We start from the raw sequence: 15,320 nt of genomic DNA, 5'->3' as shown, positions 1-15,320 counted from the left end.
AGGACTAACATTTATCTTGGTTTAAAAAACCTTGACTTATAATATTTGGATGGATTTTTTAATTTTAAATAATTTTTGCTTTCTTTTAAAAATGAGTTATTTAAAATGAAATTCAAATGTTGGCAAGCTATGTTAAGACCAAAACTTATCAATAAAACTGTTAGACAAGAGAGGTGTCATACTTTGTTCATCATGTGCACGTTGCTTAGTCCAGCGCAAGCTACGATAAGTTAATTCCTGACAAGAGTCACCGTAATAAATAATTGGATTTGTTGATGGTGAAGCAAGACTAAATTGCTCAATCCTCTGCTCTAAATAGCTGACCACAGTTTTTACTAACAGTGTCTGTCAGTTTAAAGCTCACTGATATAATTGCTAGAACATAATTGTTGTTCTTTGAATCAAGTGTAGGTCATTTTTTTCAGACCTTGTTGTATAGGTGGTTTGAGTATCACCGGCTCCCTGTAAAAATATTCTTCCTTTTCTGCCTCAGGCAGAAGTAATTCACAGTTACTCTTCTAGTAATAGGAGATACATGATTGGAAACAGCATTCATAGATGCTACAGCCAAACGATCACCTTGTATACGAGAGACCCCATGGAAGGATTGCAGGCTGTAACCGCGTAGGAGGACCACAGGGTGATCCAGCTTCACACTGCACCAGGGGGTTCTGGGCTGAATCTTGGCCTCCCTGGCAAATACCACTTCAAAATCAAATTCCCTCATGTGGAGCCGAAATACTGTATGCAGTAGTAGGTTCTGGGCAGATACTCTTTAGGTGACGTGCACATACCGAATAGTGGAAGTGATAATGGTGGAGAAGGTGTCCTAGAAGTAAGACAGTTCTCGGCGGTTTTCTTGGATTTGATCATGAAATGATAAATGAGATGGATCATGATGAATGATTTCAGAGAGCTCTTATTGCAGTGTCTTTTAGTGCCTTGGTTTCTGCAATTTGGGAAAAAAAAAGTTTTAAGTTTAATTTCTCTTTTAAAAAGCCTGCTGTACGCCTGCTTTCTTTTAAAAGGCAGGAGTCCATGAATAGCTTTATCATATATAATACAAGGGTCTGTAGTTGCTACTTATCACATTCACCCTGATTATGTAAAACTGAAAATCACTGCATTCCAATGAAGTTTCAATGTTTTTATTCAAAGCAGCTTCTCACAATGTATAAATACTGCATATTAACACACATGAAAAATACAACTTCTAAGGCACCCAGAAATGTGTCCATACACTAGTTACAGGACCATCAACAAATAAATTGTGTACAATTTGATCTAGACAGTCAATATTTGATATATCAGAGGATACAAGTCCCTCATTACTGTACCAGTTTCAGAAAATATTTACAACACTGTGACATAGGGGTGCCTGTACCCTTATAATATTATAATATGTACTCATCATTACAAATATTAGAAACTGTTTTAGTCTGTTCCATGGCGTTCTGACAAAATAACTTAAGGGCCTAATTTGCAAAGTTCTACAATTAATTATTTGTGCAAGTTCTGAAAATAAATTTACATTGACATAATTTGTGAATTTTTGGTTCTTTGCTTCATCTCAGAGGTTTGGTAATAAGCCTTACCAATAGACATGCCATCCTAGCTGAACGTCACTCCTTTCCCAGTAGGTCAGTGGATACATCTTTTCCCCTTACACTTGACATGGATGAGAATGCAGTGTTTGTAGCAGAAAGAGACTATTCGATCTTCAGTACAAATGTCAAACTAGTTCACTGGCGAAGGAACTAATGCTTTGTTAGAATAATGCAATTCTTTGGTCCTTTGTTTTTATGGAAGGCATAATATTTTTATTCACTAAAAATTGAAATCCTGTCTGTGAGTAAGCAAGCTAGTGAATGACTTTCAGTGTAGTATTTAAAGTAGCAGTAAAGAGATTTAATATGGCTTAAAACATACGGTTAATTGGGCGGACACAGATAACACATCTAGGATACCGAGTACCCAAATGTACTATGATTAAGATTGTCTATAAGTCTCTTATGTAAACTTCTTTAGTGTCTCCTAAAGAGCGCTGGCTTTAGCCAGATTTGACTTTTATAGACCCAGCCACACAAAGCCTGAGATTAAACTACTGTGGTTGGGAGCACAAATGCACAGTTTATATATAACAAAGCCCATGCTGACAAGTCTACCTATGTTGTTCAAAAGAAACAACCCGTATTATCCTTTTCACAAGAAAAACTTAAGGCCCTGTACTCTGATTTGCTAACTTTCTTACAGCAACTATTTGGGGAAGTCCTTAGTACTACATAAGCAATTATGTAGCTTTAAAGATTTCTTGTACCTAATGGTAAGGCTTATTCACAAATGCAATACATTTATAAATTACATTTAAAACTGTAAAGGCTGGCAAAATAATTAAAAAACAAACAAAAAAACAAACCCCAACCAAAATTGTCTGTTTATCCCTAACATTAAAAGAGCATTTTATTCTAATGAAAAACTATTGGCACAAAACCATTATATTATAGATTAAAAGAACAGTTAATAGTAGTGAAAAAGATTGCCTAAAACGCATACCCTAACCTACCACAGAAATATAAAAGTTTATATTCTGAAAATATATACTGTATTAAAGTTTGTAAGCTTATTCATTTAAACAGAAATGTACTGAAATAGTAAACTAAGCAACACTTATCTACAGCAAAAATATACATGCAGGACAACACAAAATAAATTGCTTACCTTTAATATCTACAAATGCGAAACTGTAGATTTTTAAAGATTGTACAAAACAATTTACACAAGAATAAAATAACATACTTAACAACAAATTGCATTTATAATCTTAAATACTGTGAATATTAGTAAAGGTACCCAGACTAATATGTACAGTACATCTAGATATCTGAATACCTAGTAAGGACAGAAACACAAGAGAAAATTGATTCTGATCTTTAAATACTGGAAAAGAAGCTTTTGACGTTATTACTCTTTATTGAAGGGAAAATAGATTCCATGAAAACTAGATTGTAACTGTATAGATATGAATAATTAAAAATGTTAACTATGGTTAGCGCTTGCTTTAATGGAAAAATAATTATAGAAAATGTATTTCAACCATTCCTTTGTCATAAAAAATGCTAAGATACAGATATCTGAAAATTCAGATGAAATGATGCAGTTTAAAGGTCTAACAACTTACGATTCTTCTCTGTTTGAAAATCTCATATGGAAAGCATACCTTCACATTGCTGAGCAATTTTTCTATATTTATCTACAAAAACCAAGCATAGTATTGAAATAAACTTTCTAGTATCTTATTAACACATGACTAGGAGTTATGGCTCTCTGGACGGGAATAAAGGAAATCAAGGAAATTGAGGAATCATGGTGCTTTCCATTGCTTGCTTTTTTTTTTCTTTTTTTTTTCTGAAGTCGTATGCTGGAGGCCGCGATTGTGCAAACACGTATGCATGTGAGTGGCTTTCACTTGAGGAATCCCTCTGATTTAATGGGACTGCCCTGCCGGTGACTCCCCTGCGCACCCGGGCACAGCAGGGGGTCCCGCGGCCTCCGCCAGCCAAGTCTTGGCACGTGCGCTCTGCGGCATTGCTGGCAGGTTGTGGAAATAAGCATCGGTATAAAACAAGTGGTGCATCTGTCACTTCAAATAGTTATTGAAAGCGTTCTGTTTCAGACATTTAAAAATACGTTACTTCTTTTGATAAGTTTTTTTTTTTTGAGAACATTTAAAACAGGCTAATTAGAAGCCAGATTTTGTCTTTTCAATGAAGACTTTCCATGATAACTTCTGCCTTTAGGATAATGATTTCCTTAAAATTCAGTGATACAATTAGGCCATAGAAACAGCACTTCTAATTAGTTGTGGGGGGGAAAAAGTAATATTCGTGTGTTGAAGGCTACTGTTTACTATAATCACCCGTTCGTTAACTTTACAAAGGCTTTGTTGAAACTCTTCACGGAAATACTGGGAGGGAGAAAACCTAGCAGCCTCGTTTGCAGAGGTTTAAACCATGATGAAGTCACTGAGCTCAAGGATGGAGAGCAAGTGCACAAATTACAAAGCAAACAAATGTGCAAAGCTTCTGCTTCAAGAGGTTCTAATTCGGGCATACTAAAGTGGCAGGTGAAGTCACAGAGCATGCTTGTGTCATTTCCATATTAATTGCCTTACTAGCAAGAAAGAACTGAGAGAGATCCAGTGTTCAGAAGTCAGTCAGTGTCACTGAAAAGTACTAGGATCACATTCTAAATTAGCAGATTGGATTTTTGTCATTTATTGTGGACTGCTTTTATGGATAGCCCTAAGTTCTTGTAGCAGGTGGTGGGGTGGCCAGATGTGGAGAGCTGGGAAAAGCAAAACAAAACCTTTCCCTGCACTTAGTTCAATACCTAGCACCTTGTATAAACGGTTGGCCCACACCCAAAGGCCTCCAGAGCAGAAATTTTCTCACACCTGAGGAATCAGGCAACTAGACTAAGGCTCATAAGGGTTTGCTTTTAGACTTCAGACCAGAAGGGGATGGCTAAACCTGAAAAACAGTACGATGCCACAGAACGGCACCACTCACCCTGTTACTGACATCCGGCTAACAGGGATATAGTAAACTTAAATAAAGAAGCGTCTTGTTGGCAAGCCCTTCAATGCTCCTCAAGAAGGCAGAAAGTGAAGGGAGACTTAGGGGGAACGCACTGTTTCAGAATCCACTTTTTTTCCCTTAACCCTGGCAAATGAATCTATTTCATACATGTTTTGTACAATTTTGCACATAGAGGAGCATGCACGTGGCTGTTTCTTTTACTGCCCACAGCATTCTGTGTGTTTTCTACATATTCTTTGCTTTTCTACACAATTCGCTGCTAAAAATGTGTTGGCATTCTCATGTGATGCCATTAATTCAGTCAAGGGAAGTATGAAAATAAGATCTGTGATCAATAAACAGCTGGATATGAACACAAAATAAATAAGTTAAATAAATTCAACAAAGAAAAAAATCCTAGTAGTTTTTGTAAAACTAACTTTACATATTATACATATAAATTATCAGATTTTTCCATTACACTGTTAGAACTTCAAAAAAATAATTAAGATATTTCTAAAGTATGGTGTTTGCGTCTACAAAATACCGTGCTGACCCAGTTTTTAGATTGAGCCCTCTATGTCAGCCCAGCTGCGTTGCAACAGCAAGAATAAGTTAAGAAGGACAGACAAAATAAATCATTACAGATGGTGTGCCTTATTGGGCCTCAGTGGTGCTTCTCAGCACATGGAATGTATACTTTTATCTGGATGAGCATGTGAAAGATGCAGCCCTCTGTAGAGATTACGTGCACTGAACAAGCCTGCCTACATCTCGGTTACACAAAATCAAACCAGCTACAAGCAGCCGTGTAGCTCACAAGGAAATCGACACAACCATATGTATTAGGATACACTGTCACAAATTCCTCAATGATGCATTGCCTCTGCTTTTCAAACACAGGTAATGTTTCACTCTGTTCACAAGTGGAGCATTTTCTCTTCAAGTTAGGCCAAGACATCAGACTTCATAAATTTTGTCTTGCAAGTAGCTGAATAATGAATCCAGTCCTTTGGAAGAACTCCACAGCTGTTTTAACATCTGACACTCTTTCTCATTCACATCTTCAAGTCCGGATTTCAGGAAGCTCCGCACGAGACATTTGGACTCTTCCAATACCTAAAGCCAAAATACCACTCAGCATTTTAGTTGGAATCTGACAAAATTATTATGGATAATGGCGTGAACAGCATTTTTACACTACTGACTCTGTTTTACAATCTAAATAACTCCTTTGGGCACAGAAATTAGATCTGATTTACGGCCATCACTCCACTTGCTGATAGTCAGCATTTTTAAGAATTAAGGACTTCTGAGGTTTATGCCTTAGTGCCAACGTTTTTAAAAGGAATGAGGGATTCTGAAGTACCTTAGTTTATTGAAGGTCTGCCATGAAGCACTAGAAGGAGCTGAACTCCCTCCTGTTGAAAATGTGACCCCTTGAAATGAAAATGTGTGAGGCATGATGTATTGGCTACTTGTTTTCTCGAAGGTAGTCTTTAAGGTTATAGGGGTTGGAAACCCAAATGTGGACGTCCACCATCTTTAACAATTTTCCCTCATGCATCATTTCCTTATCAAAACAGAAATGAAGAGGAAAGGGCCTTTCCTGCAAATACCTTTTTAAGTTTATTTACTTACATTTTTATAGAAATGAAATATTTTATAAAAGAAGGGTGTTAAGCAAAACAAGCACCCTCTGACTGTGTTCTGGAGTTAGATTTGCTTAGCATAGACAAGCAGTCATAAAAAATCACCTAAGGTTTTTACAATGGAAAGCCCAACCTCAAGCCCTTGGGAATCGCTCTATGTTCTTAAAGGCATGAACAGCAGGTCCAGGGTTGCTCCTGTAGTTCAGCTCCTTTTTCCCAGACCCATTTTTAGACAGATTGGGATTGCCTTCTTTAAACTTCTTTTTGAAATACATAACACCAGTATGTATCTCACAAGGAACCCAATTAGTCAAACAAAACCATTAATAGTTCATTGATTTTTGGGGAGCAGAAGACTTAATGTAAACTGATACAGTGTTTATGGTAAGGCAGACGTATACTCTCCACTCAGCTTTGTCAGCACCTACATACTAAGCCCAGTTTCTATCTTACACTGCTATTCCAACATAGTATTTCTCTTTAACTCAAGTAAATGGTGTTAACTGCAATTCGCGGGGCCTGTGTGGGTTTTTTTTGGTCTGTTTGTGACCAAGTATCCGCAGTGAACTTGGATGAGCTCATCATATGCATTGTTTTTGTGACTTCAGCCTGATTTGCATTTAGGATCTCAGAGAGTACATCTAGTCTTTGACGGTTTTAACTCTCGTCTCTGTCCACAAGTTAGCACCAGTCTTCCTAACAGGTCTCAAGAGAAAATGTCATTGGCAGCCAATAACGGTGACGGAAGGAAGAATTCACAGTAAGGTCCAGAGGTTTCCTGAACTCATATAATACATGCTATATCAGCATGATCAAATAAGCTTATGCTACATTTCCAGAGAGTTTCATTCTGAATGTCTTTCGTGAGTTCTAATCTACACTTCATTTAATTAAAAATCTCCTGTGTCTCTACCTTCTCTTTTACAACAGATCTTTTAAATGAAACTGAGGGATGCTAAGACAGTTTCAGGCATAGAAAGCATAGCAAGAAACCGAAACAATTTGCAGTTTAGTTAGTGCAGTCCTATTGCAGCCAGTGTCACTTTCTTCACTGCTTTTTTTTTAAACAAAGATGTGCCCAGAATAGGAGTGTATCTGCCTGAAGGGAAAAAAACCTTAGGAAGTAAAAATAGGAAAGGATTTTCTTTCAACTTCTACGTACACAAGAGGAAAGTTATAATACACTGTGACCAGACTGCGTTCAGATCCCTCTGTGTCTGGATCTCACCTCTCCTTCACAGCAGAGGTTAGCTGGCACTATCCTACCCTTCTGGTGCACTGTGTAGAACATTTTGCAGAGTCAGGAACTACGCAGGTGCAGAAAAGAAGGCAGAGTCAGCTGAATCATAGTAGGCCAGGACAACGTGAAAGGCAAATACATTTTCTTACTGGCCCTACAGAGATTTCCCAGTACAGTTGTATAGTTTTAGACTCTTCCACCTTCATGAAGGAAACCTATGCTAAAATCCCCTTCCAAAATCTGGGGCAAGGAGGTTCCACTCATACTGAATAAATGTGAAGATGGGGAAAGGAAACAACCCTCCCTGCCACTGAAAAATGGGAAACCCCACGAGCTTGCTGATCCCTATCCGGATTCTTATTAGCCCTCTTCTAACAACAGATCTGTTGTTAGCCCTCTTCCACAGGTATCGTTGTGGAACCTGAGGACCTACCACGTGACGAGCCTTGGGAGCACACCTTGCCTGCGTGAAATGTGATTTAATCACAAAAGAGCTTGATTTCTTACCACTGCACTGCAGGACGCCATTTCTTTCACTCGTAGCATCACTTCTTGGCTAAATGTTGTTGGCCAAAATACTTGTGACACTAGTCCTCTGCTGCAGGCTTCCTGTGCTGTCAGCTTTCTTCCACAGAACAACATTTCATTTGCCTGTGAAACCAAAAGATTACTTGTGATCTTGGGTTATAATTCCCTTAAAAAAATTTCCGTACTTGCCTGCTATTTTCAAGATTAAATTTACGAATGGTCTCCTGTATCTTTCCATACTGCAAAACACTTAAAAAGGAGTTTTGGTAGCTATTCAAGGATTGTGCAGGTGGCCAGAGCACAGCATGGGCTTCATTTAAGAGAAATGTGCTGGCATGCATGATGAATCTGTATTGCTGATTTTACAAGAGTAACTGTCAGTGATACAGTGATACTGTGCCAAGAGTCATGCAACCTAGTATGAGAGACTTTGTGGGGCAAATTCTGCTTTGTTATACTGGTAAAAACTAAGCAACCTTACTGGAATTAGTATAGATGATTGTCTTTAGAGAGCAGAGAGCACTATCTTGCTCTGTTACTGCACAATCCTAACACAATACAGACAAAGCCTCTGCAACATCATTCTGCTAATGCATTTCTTCCCTTTTCTACCATGATCTTGACAATCTTTGCTTTTTCAACCTGTGTTCAATCTTTCTTGTGTACAGTGTGTGTAATATATTGAATTCCGAGGTCATTTGGTGATAAGAAATTGGTAGGGATTAGATGAACTTTCCACAGATTTCATTTCTGTTCACGACAATTAAGAGAAACAGTTGGTTTCTCTTTTACGTTTTAAAGAGAGAAAGAAGAGCATGAATGTAAGAAAGGTTCATCAGCAATTTGAGGTGGAAAACCTTACCAGTGCAACACCCAGAATTTGTGGGAATGTGTATGATGAGCAGCCAGCTGGAGTGAGTCGGATTGTTGCATATGGTGTCTGAAACCATGCCTTCTCACTTGCCCAAACGATATCACATAGTGGTAAAATAGAAGCTCCTAGCCCAAGAGCAGGGCCGTTGATAGCAACCACAATTGGCTTCTTAAATTGAATAAAAGCTTTTACAAAATCCCTAAAATAAAAAATAAAAGAAAAATCTTGAATACAGAAGTAACACTTAGATAAATACCGAAGCTTAAAGTACTTAATCTGAAAACAAATTAGAACCACAGATGAACACAATAAATGCCATGGCCCAGTTTTATGAGGTCCGAATTGCAAGATACTTTCTAGTTTGCACATGGAAAATTTTGCTTATATTTAGTTATTTAATCTTCCTGAGTACCTGGGATATTAAATAATTTTGTATATGTTGTATATGAACTGATTAATTGGAATGCACCGACTGTTGTACTTTTTGGAGAATGGTTTGGTTAGGTTAGGTTTAGTTTTACTTCTGGACCAGTAACTCATGAGTTTGTACACATAGCGCTTCTCAGTTTGCTCCACAATGGCTAGTATGGATTCTGACGATCTGGTTTGGCTAACTTGATGAACATATTGTAGCGTGAAAGACAAGAAACTCATAGGTGGATTGCTGAATATTTATTTTTTTCAAAAAGTTCTCTTAAGATCCTGCGTCAAAGGTTACTGCAAGTCCCATCAGTGGATTGGGAGATAGTAAATGTTTGTGGCACACCTGCGGAAAGAACGAGACCCACAAAGGGGAGTCAGATAGAGAGAGAAATGTTTGAACAGGGAAAGAATTAGGTGAGTGATCTGTTGGGTCTTCATTGCAAACGTCTTCGGGAAAGACATCACAAAGCAGATGCCCTTGCCTGCCTACAACAGTAATGTGAAGTGATGGGAAATAATGGGGAAGTAAATGTGATCGGATTCATCTGGATGAATGAACTAGAACATGTTAAATTCTGTGCAATGAGGAGATATTTTAAATAAATTACCTACCAGCAACTGTGGAAAGACATCTGTTGAATGGAACAGCCTATACACCAGTTAGGAAAAAGCATGAATGTAATTGTGGGCAAATTATGGGCTCTAGCAGCTCAGTGCACAGCAGGTATATGGAGGCAAACAAGATGCTCAATTTCTTTAGAAAAGAGACATGTATAAATCAGATTCAAAACAAAAGAGGAGATTCTGCTCCTGCACTGGGTATTTATTAGACCCAGAGTGCATCCTTGCTGACAGATTTTAGGAAAGAACATTTTGTCAAACCTGCCCTTTGATGAGTTGCAGCTCTCCCACTGAGGTCAAGAAGACCTAGACTTCAGTATCTGAGAACAGGAGGTGTGCCTTGCAGGTTAGAGTGCCGATTTGGCAAAAAATGGAAAACGTACCAAAGATAAGTATTTTACTGGACTGAAGTGTAAGGGCATTGGCTATATTTTAAATGAAAACGAAGAGTCTGAGGTGAGCCAGCATTAAATATTCCATGAATGAGTTCTGTTTTCCAGGCTAGCTAGTAAAGAGTTGATTTTTTGACCTTGGGAAAATAGAGACTCATGGGAATCGATGCAGCTCTGTTCACACAGCAAGTAACAGAAGATCAGAGGCAAGACAAAGAGAGTGAAATAAGGAACATCATATTCGTCTGTTCAAGATCATTTCTTTCTAGAAGATAGCAGGGTTAAGGAGAGTTGTGGTTCATTTTTGTTTGCAGAAGCAATGCTGTTACCTTATCTCGTTATTTCTTCGGTTGTTTATGGCTGAGTAAGGACTGTGGATCACTGCACCTGAGGGAGTCCAAAATTTTGAGAACCTTAGTATTTAAGCAAGTAAGCCTTCCAAGTAGGACTAGAGATGGGAACAGGGATGTGATGAATGATAGGCAAAACGAACAAACTATGGATAAATGGTGGCAGCAGATCTGAGGACCATGTGGCAGCAGAAAAAAACTGTTGTGGAGAAAAGCAGGAAGCATGTGGTGATAAATGGGACTGGAAGTGAATATGGAAAAGCAATTAGGGATGTGGGGAGGAAACGGTTAGATGATGAGGAGGAAGAACAAAGCAGAACACATTAATGGAGGGCAAGAGTTGAAGGAAATGTGAAATCCTCATATGAGTAAGCAAGGAAGGGAGGACCTGGAGATGGGGAGAGAGTGGACCAGAACACTGAGAAGACACAATGACCCTCTGTCATGAGGGAAGGATGGGGAGCACAGAGGATGGTACAATGGATGGATATGGAACATGCCACCTATAGGATGGAGTGGAAGGCTACAATACTGGGAGCTTAGGAGGGGAACAAATGCCTGCATTTGGTCTACAGAAGCTGCAGTGTCCAGCACTGCACTTATCTGTGTTCCCTGTTTGGTACATTATTTGTTTCAGTGAGTTGTCTTTGTACCCAAGCCTGGCATGTTTCTACCTCTTCAAACCATACTGTTCACACATGCAGTTTCTGGGCTAGAAGATACTTGTTTCAATTCAAGGCAGTCTTTGAAAAGGACTTAAAGTTGTAACTGTTGTTGCACAGTAGAGCCAGAAGCTCAAAGATAGGAAAAAGTGTCACATGCAGAAGGCTTTTGGTTTTGCTAGAGGATATCTAGGAAGTTGACCATCAGATAAATTTTGGGATGCTCAGATACCTCCGCATTGTTGCGGAGGTCTTGCTGCAGGTCAGGGCTCATAAGTACATCAAGGCTATAAAGACGTCGAACAAGTAAAGTCATCCTTCTTTGTTTTCTTCTGAGCACACCCAGAATTTTATATGTATCGGGTCACATAATGATGCCTGAGTAATGATGTGAGACTGATGCTGGGAATGCCTTCCAGGCAGTCTTTTGATTGCAGAGCTCTGTAGGCCACATATGCACAGTTGCAGTGCAGTCTGTCTGTCCGCCTTCTCCCTGCTCCAGGAGCGCAATGCCGGACACACATCTGGATGATGGCAGCTCAGGCTGATGGATCTATGTTCAGTACCTGGAGAGAAGCTACAGTGCCACACATCTGTGAGTTGCAAGCCCCAAAGGCAGTGGATGAGGACAGGGGCCAAATGAATAAATCATTCATGTGAGATGAGACTTGATGGGTATTTAAACTTCAGTTTTAACTTGTGATCAGTATACGAGATCCATACTTTAGAAAGTGGAAACACACAGTAATCAAGATTTTAATTCCATTTTGATACAAGTCTAACTTGATGTAGTAGTGGAGGCAGAGGTCCGTTACTGTGTTTTAGGACACCCTAACCATTGAAAAAGCAAAGTGTACATTTTTTTCTACTCTTATTACAGTATATTTTCCATGAGTTGAGTCCTTTGTTCACAGAAAGCACAGAGTGCGCTAAATGGAAAGCGTATTGTTTCCAGAAGTACAATAAAAATCTATTTCCAGTGGGCCTGAAGCCGACATTCTTGACAAGGAGCAGTACATTGTACCAGTATTTCAGGAATATTCTGTGAGTCCAAGGATGGAAAAACTGAGTATCATAGTCTGGCTTATACTCATTTAAGTGTTGAATTGATAAGTATACCTGTATATTAAATGTGTGTAGATAAATGTATACATATATAACAATACGTATCTACACAATATTTAGATGAATAATATTAAATTTGTATCTTCTAATGGAGTGTGAGTGTGCCTGTGTTTTCAGACAAGAATAGTGATTTTCTTCCCTCACGTTTTATTTGGTTCCACGTTATTAAAAAACCCTCACATTAAAAACAAGAAATTAGGATGTGTCCTTCAAAGGGTTTTTCATTTTTTAAATATCACTACGTGATATTCAAGCATAGCTAGAGTCTTAAAAACACATAATAATTTATTATATTTAAGAAGTACATTTTAAATTCTTTCAAAATAATTACTGCTTTGAGAATTTCCGAAGTATTAAACTGAGAATCCAAACTGATCTGCAGTAGTTGTAACCAAGATAATTGGTGACTAATACATGTCACGCAGTAACTAAACCTGATCTTATGTTATATTAATATATCCAAAATATAGATCTGTTGCAAAACAAATTCTTTAATATTCCTTCATAGAACTGTTGCATAAAGCTTTAAAGCTCTCAGAAGCATAATATTTATTCGTAGGAAGTGGGGGAGAAAAAAAGGGACCAAACCCTCTCCTGGTATAGACTGGTGAAATATCATTGGCTTTAGTGGAGTAATGTTGATTTATACTGGAAGATCTGCCAAATAAGTATAAAGTATACCTTGTGGATAATGGAAATATTTGGTGATGTATTGTGCAGATTGATTTGTAGACTGCGTGTCATAAGCCCTGGATTTCTATTAAGGTAATGTGATACATATAAGGAAAGTCACATTTTAGTTATGAAAATAAAACTACATTTACATATATATTAAGTAATTTAAGTTTAAGAAAAAGAATGGAGACCCTTCTAATAAGGTTCTGAAATACAGTGGCAGACTGCTATTTCAACAGAATATGAGTAAGCCATGGATTCCCACTTGTACTGAAATTCATTAAAATGATGAACATTAAAACAAGTAAAGTATCTGCCTTTCAGGAACCGCTTTAGAACATGAAGCAATAGCTAATTTGGAAAAACAACAACAAAGTTGTATTTGAATTTGGAGGAATGATTTGAAATATTAAATACAGAGAATTGGAATAAAATAAATCCCTATGGATATTAGCACCAGAATAAACGTGCTTTCTTTTCTAATAAGGAAAGGTCCAAGGTTCTTCTTACTAAACAAATTTGTAGGACTATAATTAGAATGCAATCAACACTTAAATATACAACACTTTTGGACCTGATAAATATCTTTATAATCACACACTGCATTTCATAATTTAGAGATCATAGGTAAGCTTGGGTCACCTTATAGCTTCTGCAATCCTAGTGCTTTCCTTTCTTCTGTCATTGGATAACCTGCCAATTAAATATGAGTAATCTAGGCCACTACAGAATACACTTCCCACTGCGCTGAGAAGTAAGAGTTTACTGTCATCAGCTGATGCATTGCACAATGCTCTCCGAACTTCCTTCATGATCTGTGGATAAAGAAAAGTAAACAATTCGACATGCATGCCGTTTCAATATCATTTCCCTAGTTTTACAAACCTTATTGATTTTGAGAGACTTAAATTTTGGGCACTATTAATACTTACATCAATTATATAAATTTATATAATTTTAATATACTTAGAATGATAACACTGAGAGTTTACAAAATATTTTATATTTGGAAGTGCTTTGTTGATGCTTACTAATTCAAAGAGTTTTTAGGACTTGGCTGTTCTTTGCTTATTCTATGGGAAATTCTAGCCAGCTTATGCTATTTGATTGCAATTTAATAGTTTCAAATATAACTTTTTTATTTTCGTCGTGTATATTCAGTGTACATCACTGTATCCTCAGTAACACGGTTATCACAACAATAGCCTATTAACCTCAACAGGTTGTAAGCAAAATCTATAAACCCCAGTTTTCAGTTCTTCAGCTACTTTGGTTTATATGACTTCAACCAGAGCAAAGCAGGACAAGAGGACATCACATACATCAACATGACAAAGATATTATTCATTTTTCTGTGGTCAGTGATATTGTTAAACTCTACAAAAGTTAGAGCAAAAAAGTCACTTGAAAGAGAGACATTTTGACTCTGATTTACAACTGGATCAAGCTATTAATTGCACCATAAATCAAACCTCATCAAAATCTGTATAGAATTGAGCGGCTGGTGGTGTAAGAAAATGGCCTTTCATCTGAGCAGAGAATTGTTGTTCTAGTGATTTTTAAAAGGAAATATTATTTCATAAACTTCTGATGGGTAACTTCTTGTTTGGTCACAATTCTGCATAGTTTGTAAGCTGGAATTGATTTCAGCCATTTCAGCTTCCCCTCTTCGCTTCAGCGATTTGCTCCTCACTTCAAGGGCCATGATTGCATCTAGTGTGACACCTCCTATGCTTAAAACATACTCATGTGTCCAAGTATTTCCTACAGACAGGGTCCCGTTGAGTCAAATTTTTCTCTTTTGTACTGGAAGATTTGCTGTTAGTGTAAATTTAGGTAAAAGATAGCAAAATGTGGGTGGGGGATTAAATACGGTTTCCATGTGAGAGAAAACCAAGGTTTTTAGCTCGTGATTATTTTTGTTCGCTACTTTCTGTTTCCAGAAATTCTTTAGATCTCTGAAGTGCCTTATTTAAGAAATGTCCCTAAACACGGAACAGAAGGTTTGTTTATACCATTCTAGGCAGCCTTTTATTAGAAATCCTGTGGCTTGTGAGACCAAGCTTGAACTTGTATATTCAAACCATGCAGTGCAATGCTACCTGCCTGCTTTCCATATGTGTTTGCACAAAAATGATCGTAGTAACGATCTGAGACCGGGCTGCTGAGACCGGGACACGAGAAAGCAGGTGGTGAACTTT

At 37.8% G+C, this 15,320-nt stretch overlaps 1 protein-coding gene across 2 annotated transcripts in view; it reads right to left on the bottom strand.

Annotated features, from left to right (window-relative positions):
* Nucleotides 1–1,132: 1,132 nt before the first annotated feature.
* CDYL2 (chromodomain Y like 2) overlaps nucleotides 1,133–15,320 on the bottom strand; it is a 61,235-nt gene continuing 47,047 nt past the window's right edge. For both annotated transcript variants that reach the window (XM_087740020.1, XM_087740021.1), the window contains exons 4-7: nucleotides 13,762–13,934; nucleotides 8,860–9,070; nucleotides 7,977–8,120; nucleotides 1,133–5,696 (exon numbers count right to left, since the gene is read on the bottom strand). In XM_087740020.1, the coding sequence (XP_087596146.1) occupies nucleotides 5,538–5,696; nucleotides 7,977–8,120; nucleotides 8,860–9,070; nucleotides 13,762–13,934 (687 nt within the window). In that variant the 3' untranslated portion in view covers nucleotides 1,133–5,537. The remainder of the gene's footprint in view (nucleotides 5,697–7,976; nucleotides 8,121–8,859; nucleotides 9,071–13,761; nucleotides 13,935–15,320) is intronic.

The sequence above is a fragment of the Nipponia nippon genome, unplaced genomic scaffold, assembly GCF_047370975.1.
Source record: "Nipponia nippon isolate SJK-2023a ecotype South Korea unplaced genomic scaffold, ASM4737097v1 scaffold_7, whole genome shotgun sequence".
NCBI lineage: Eukaryota > Metazoa > Chordata > Aves > Pelecaniformes > Threskiornithidae > Nipponia > Nipponia nippon.
Note: the sequence above shows the minus strand (reverse complement) of the source record. Positions and strands in the feature narration are given on the sequence as shown.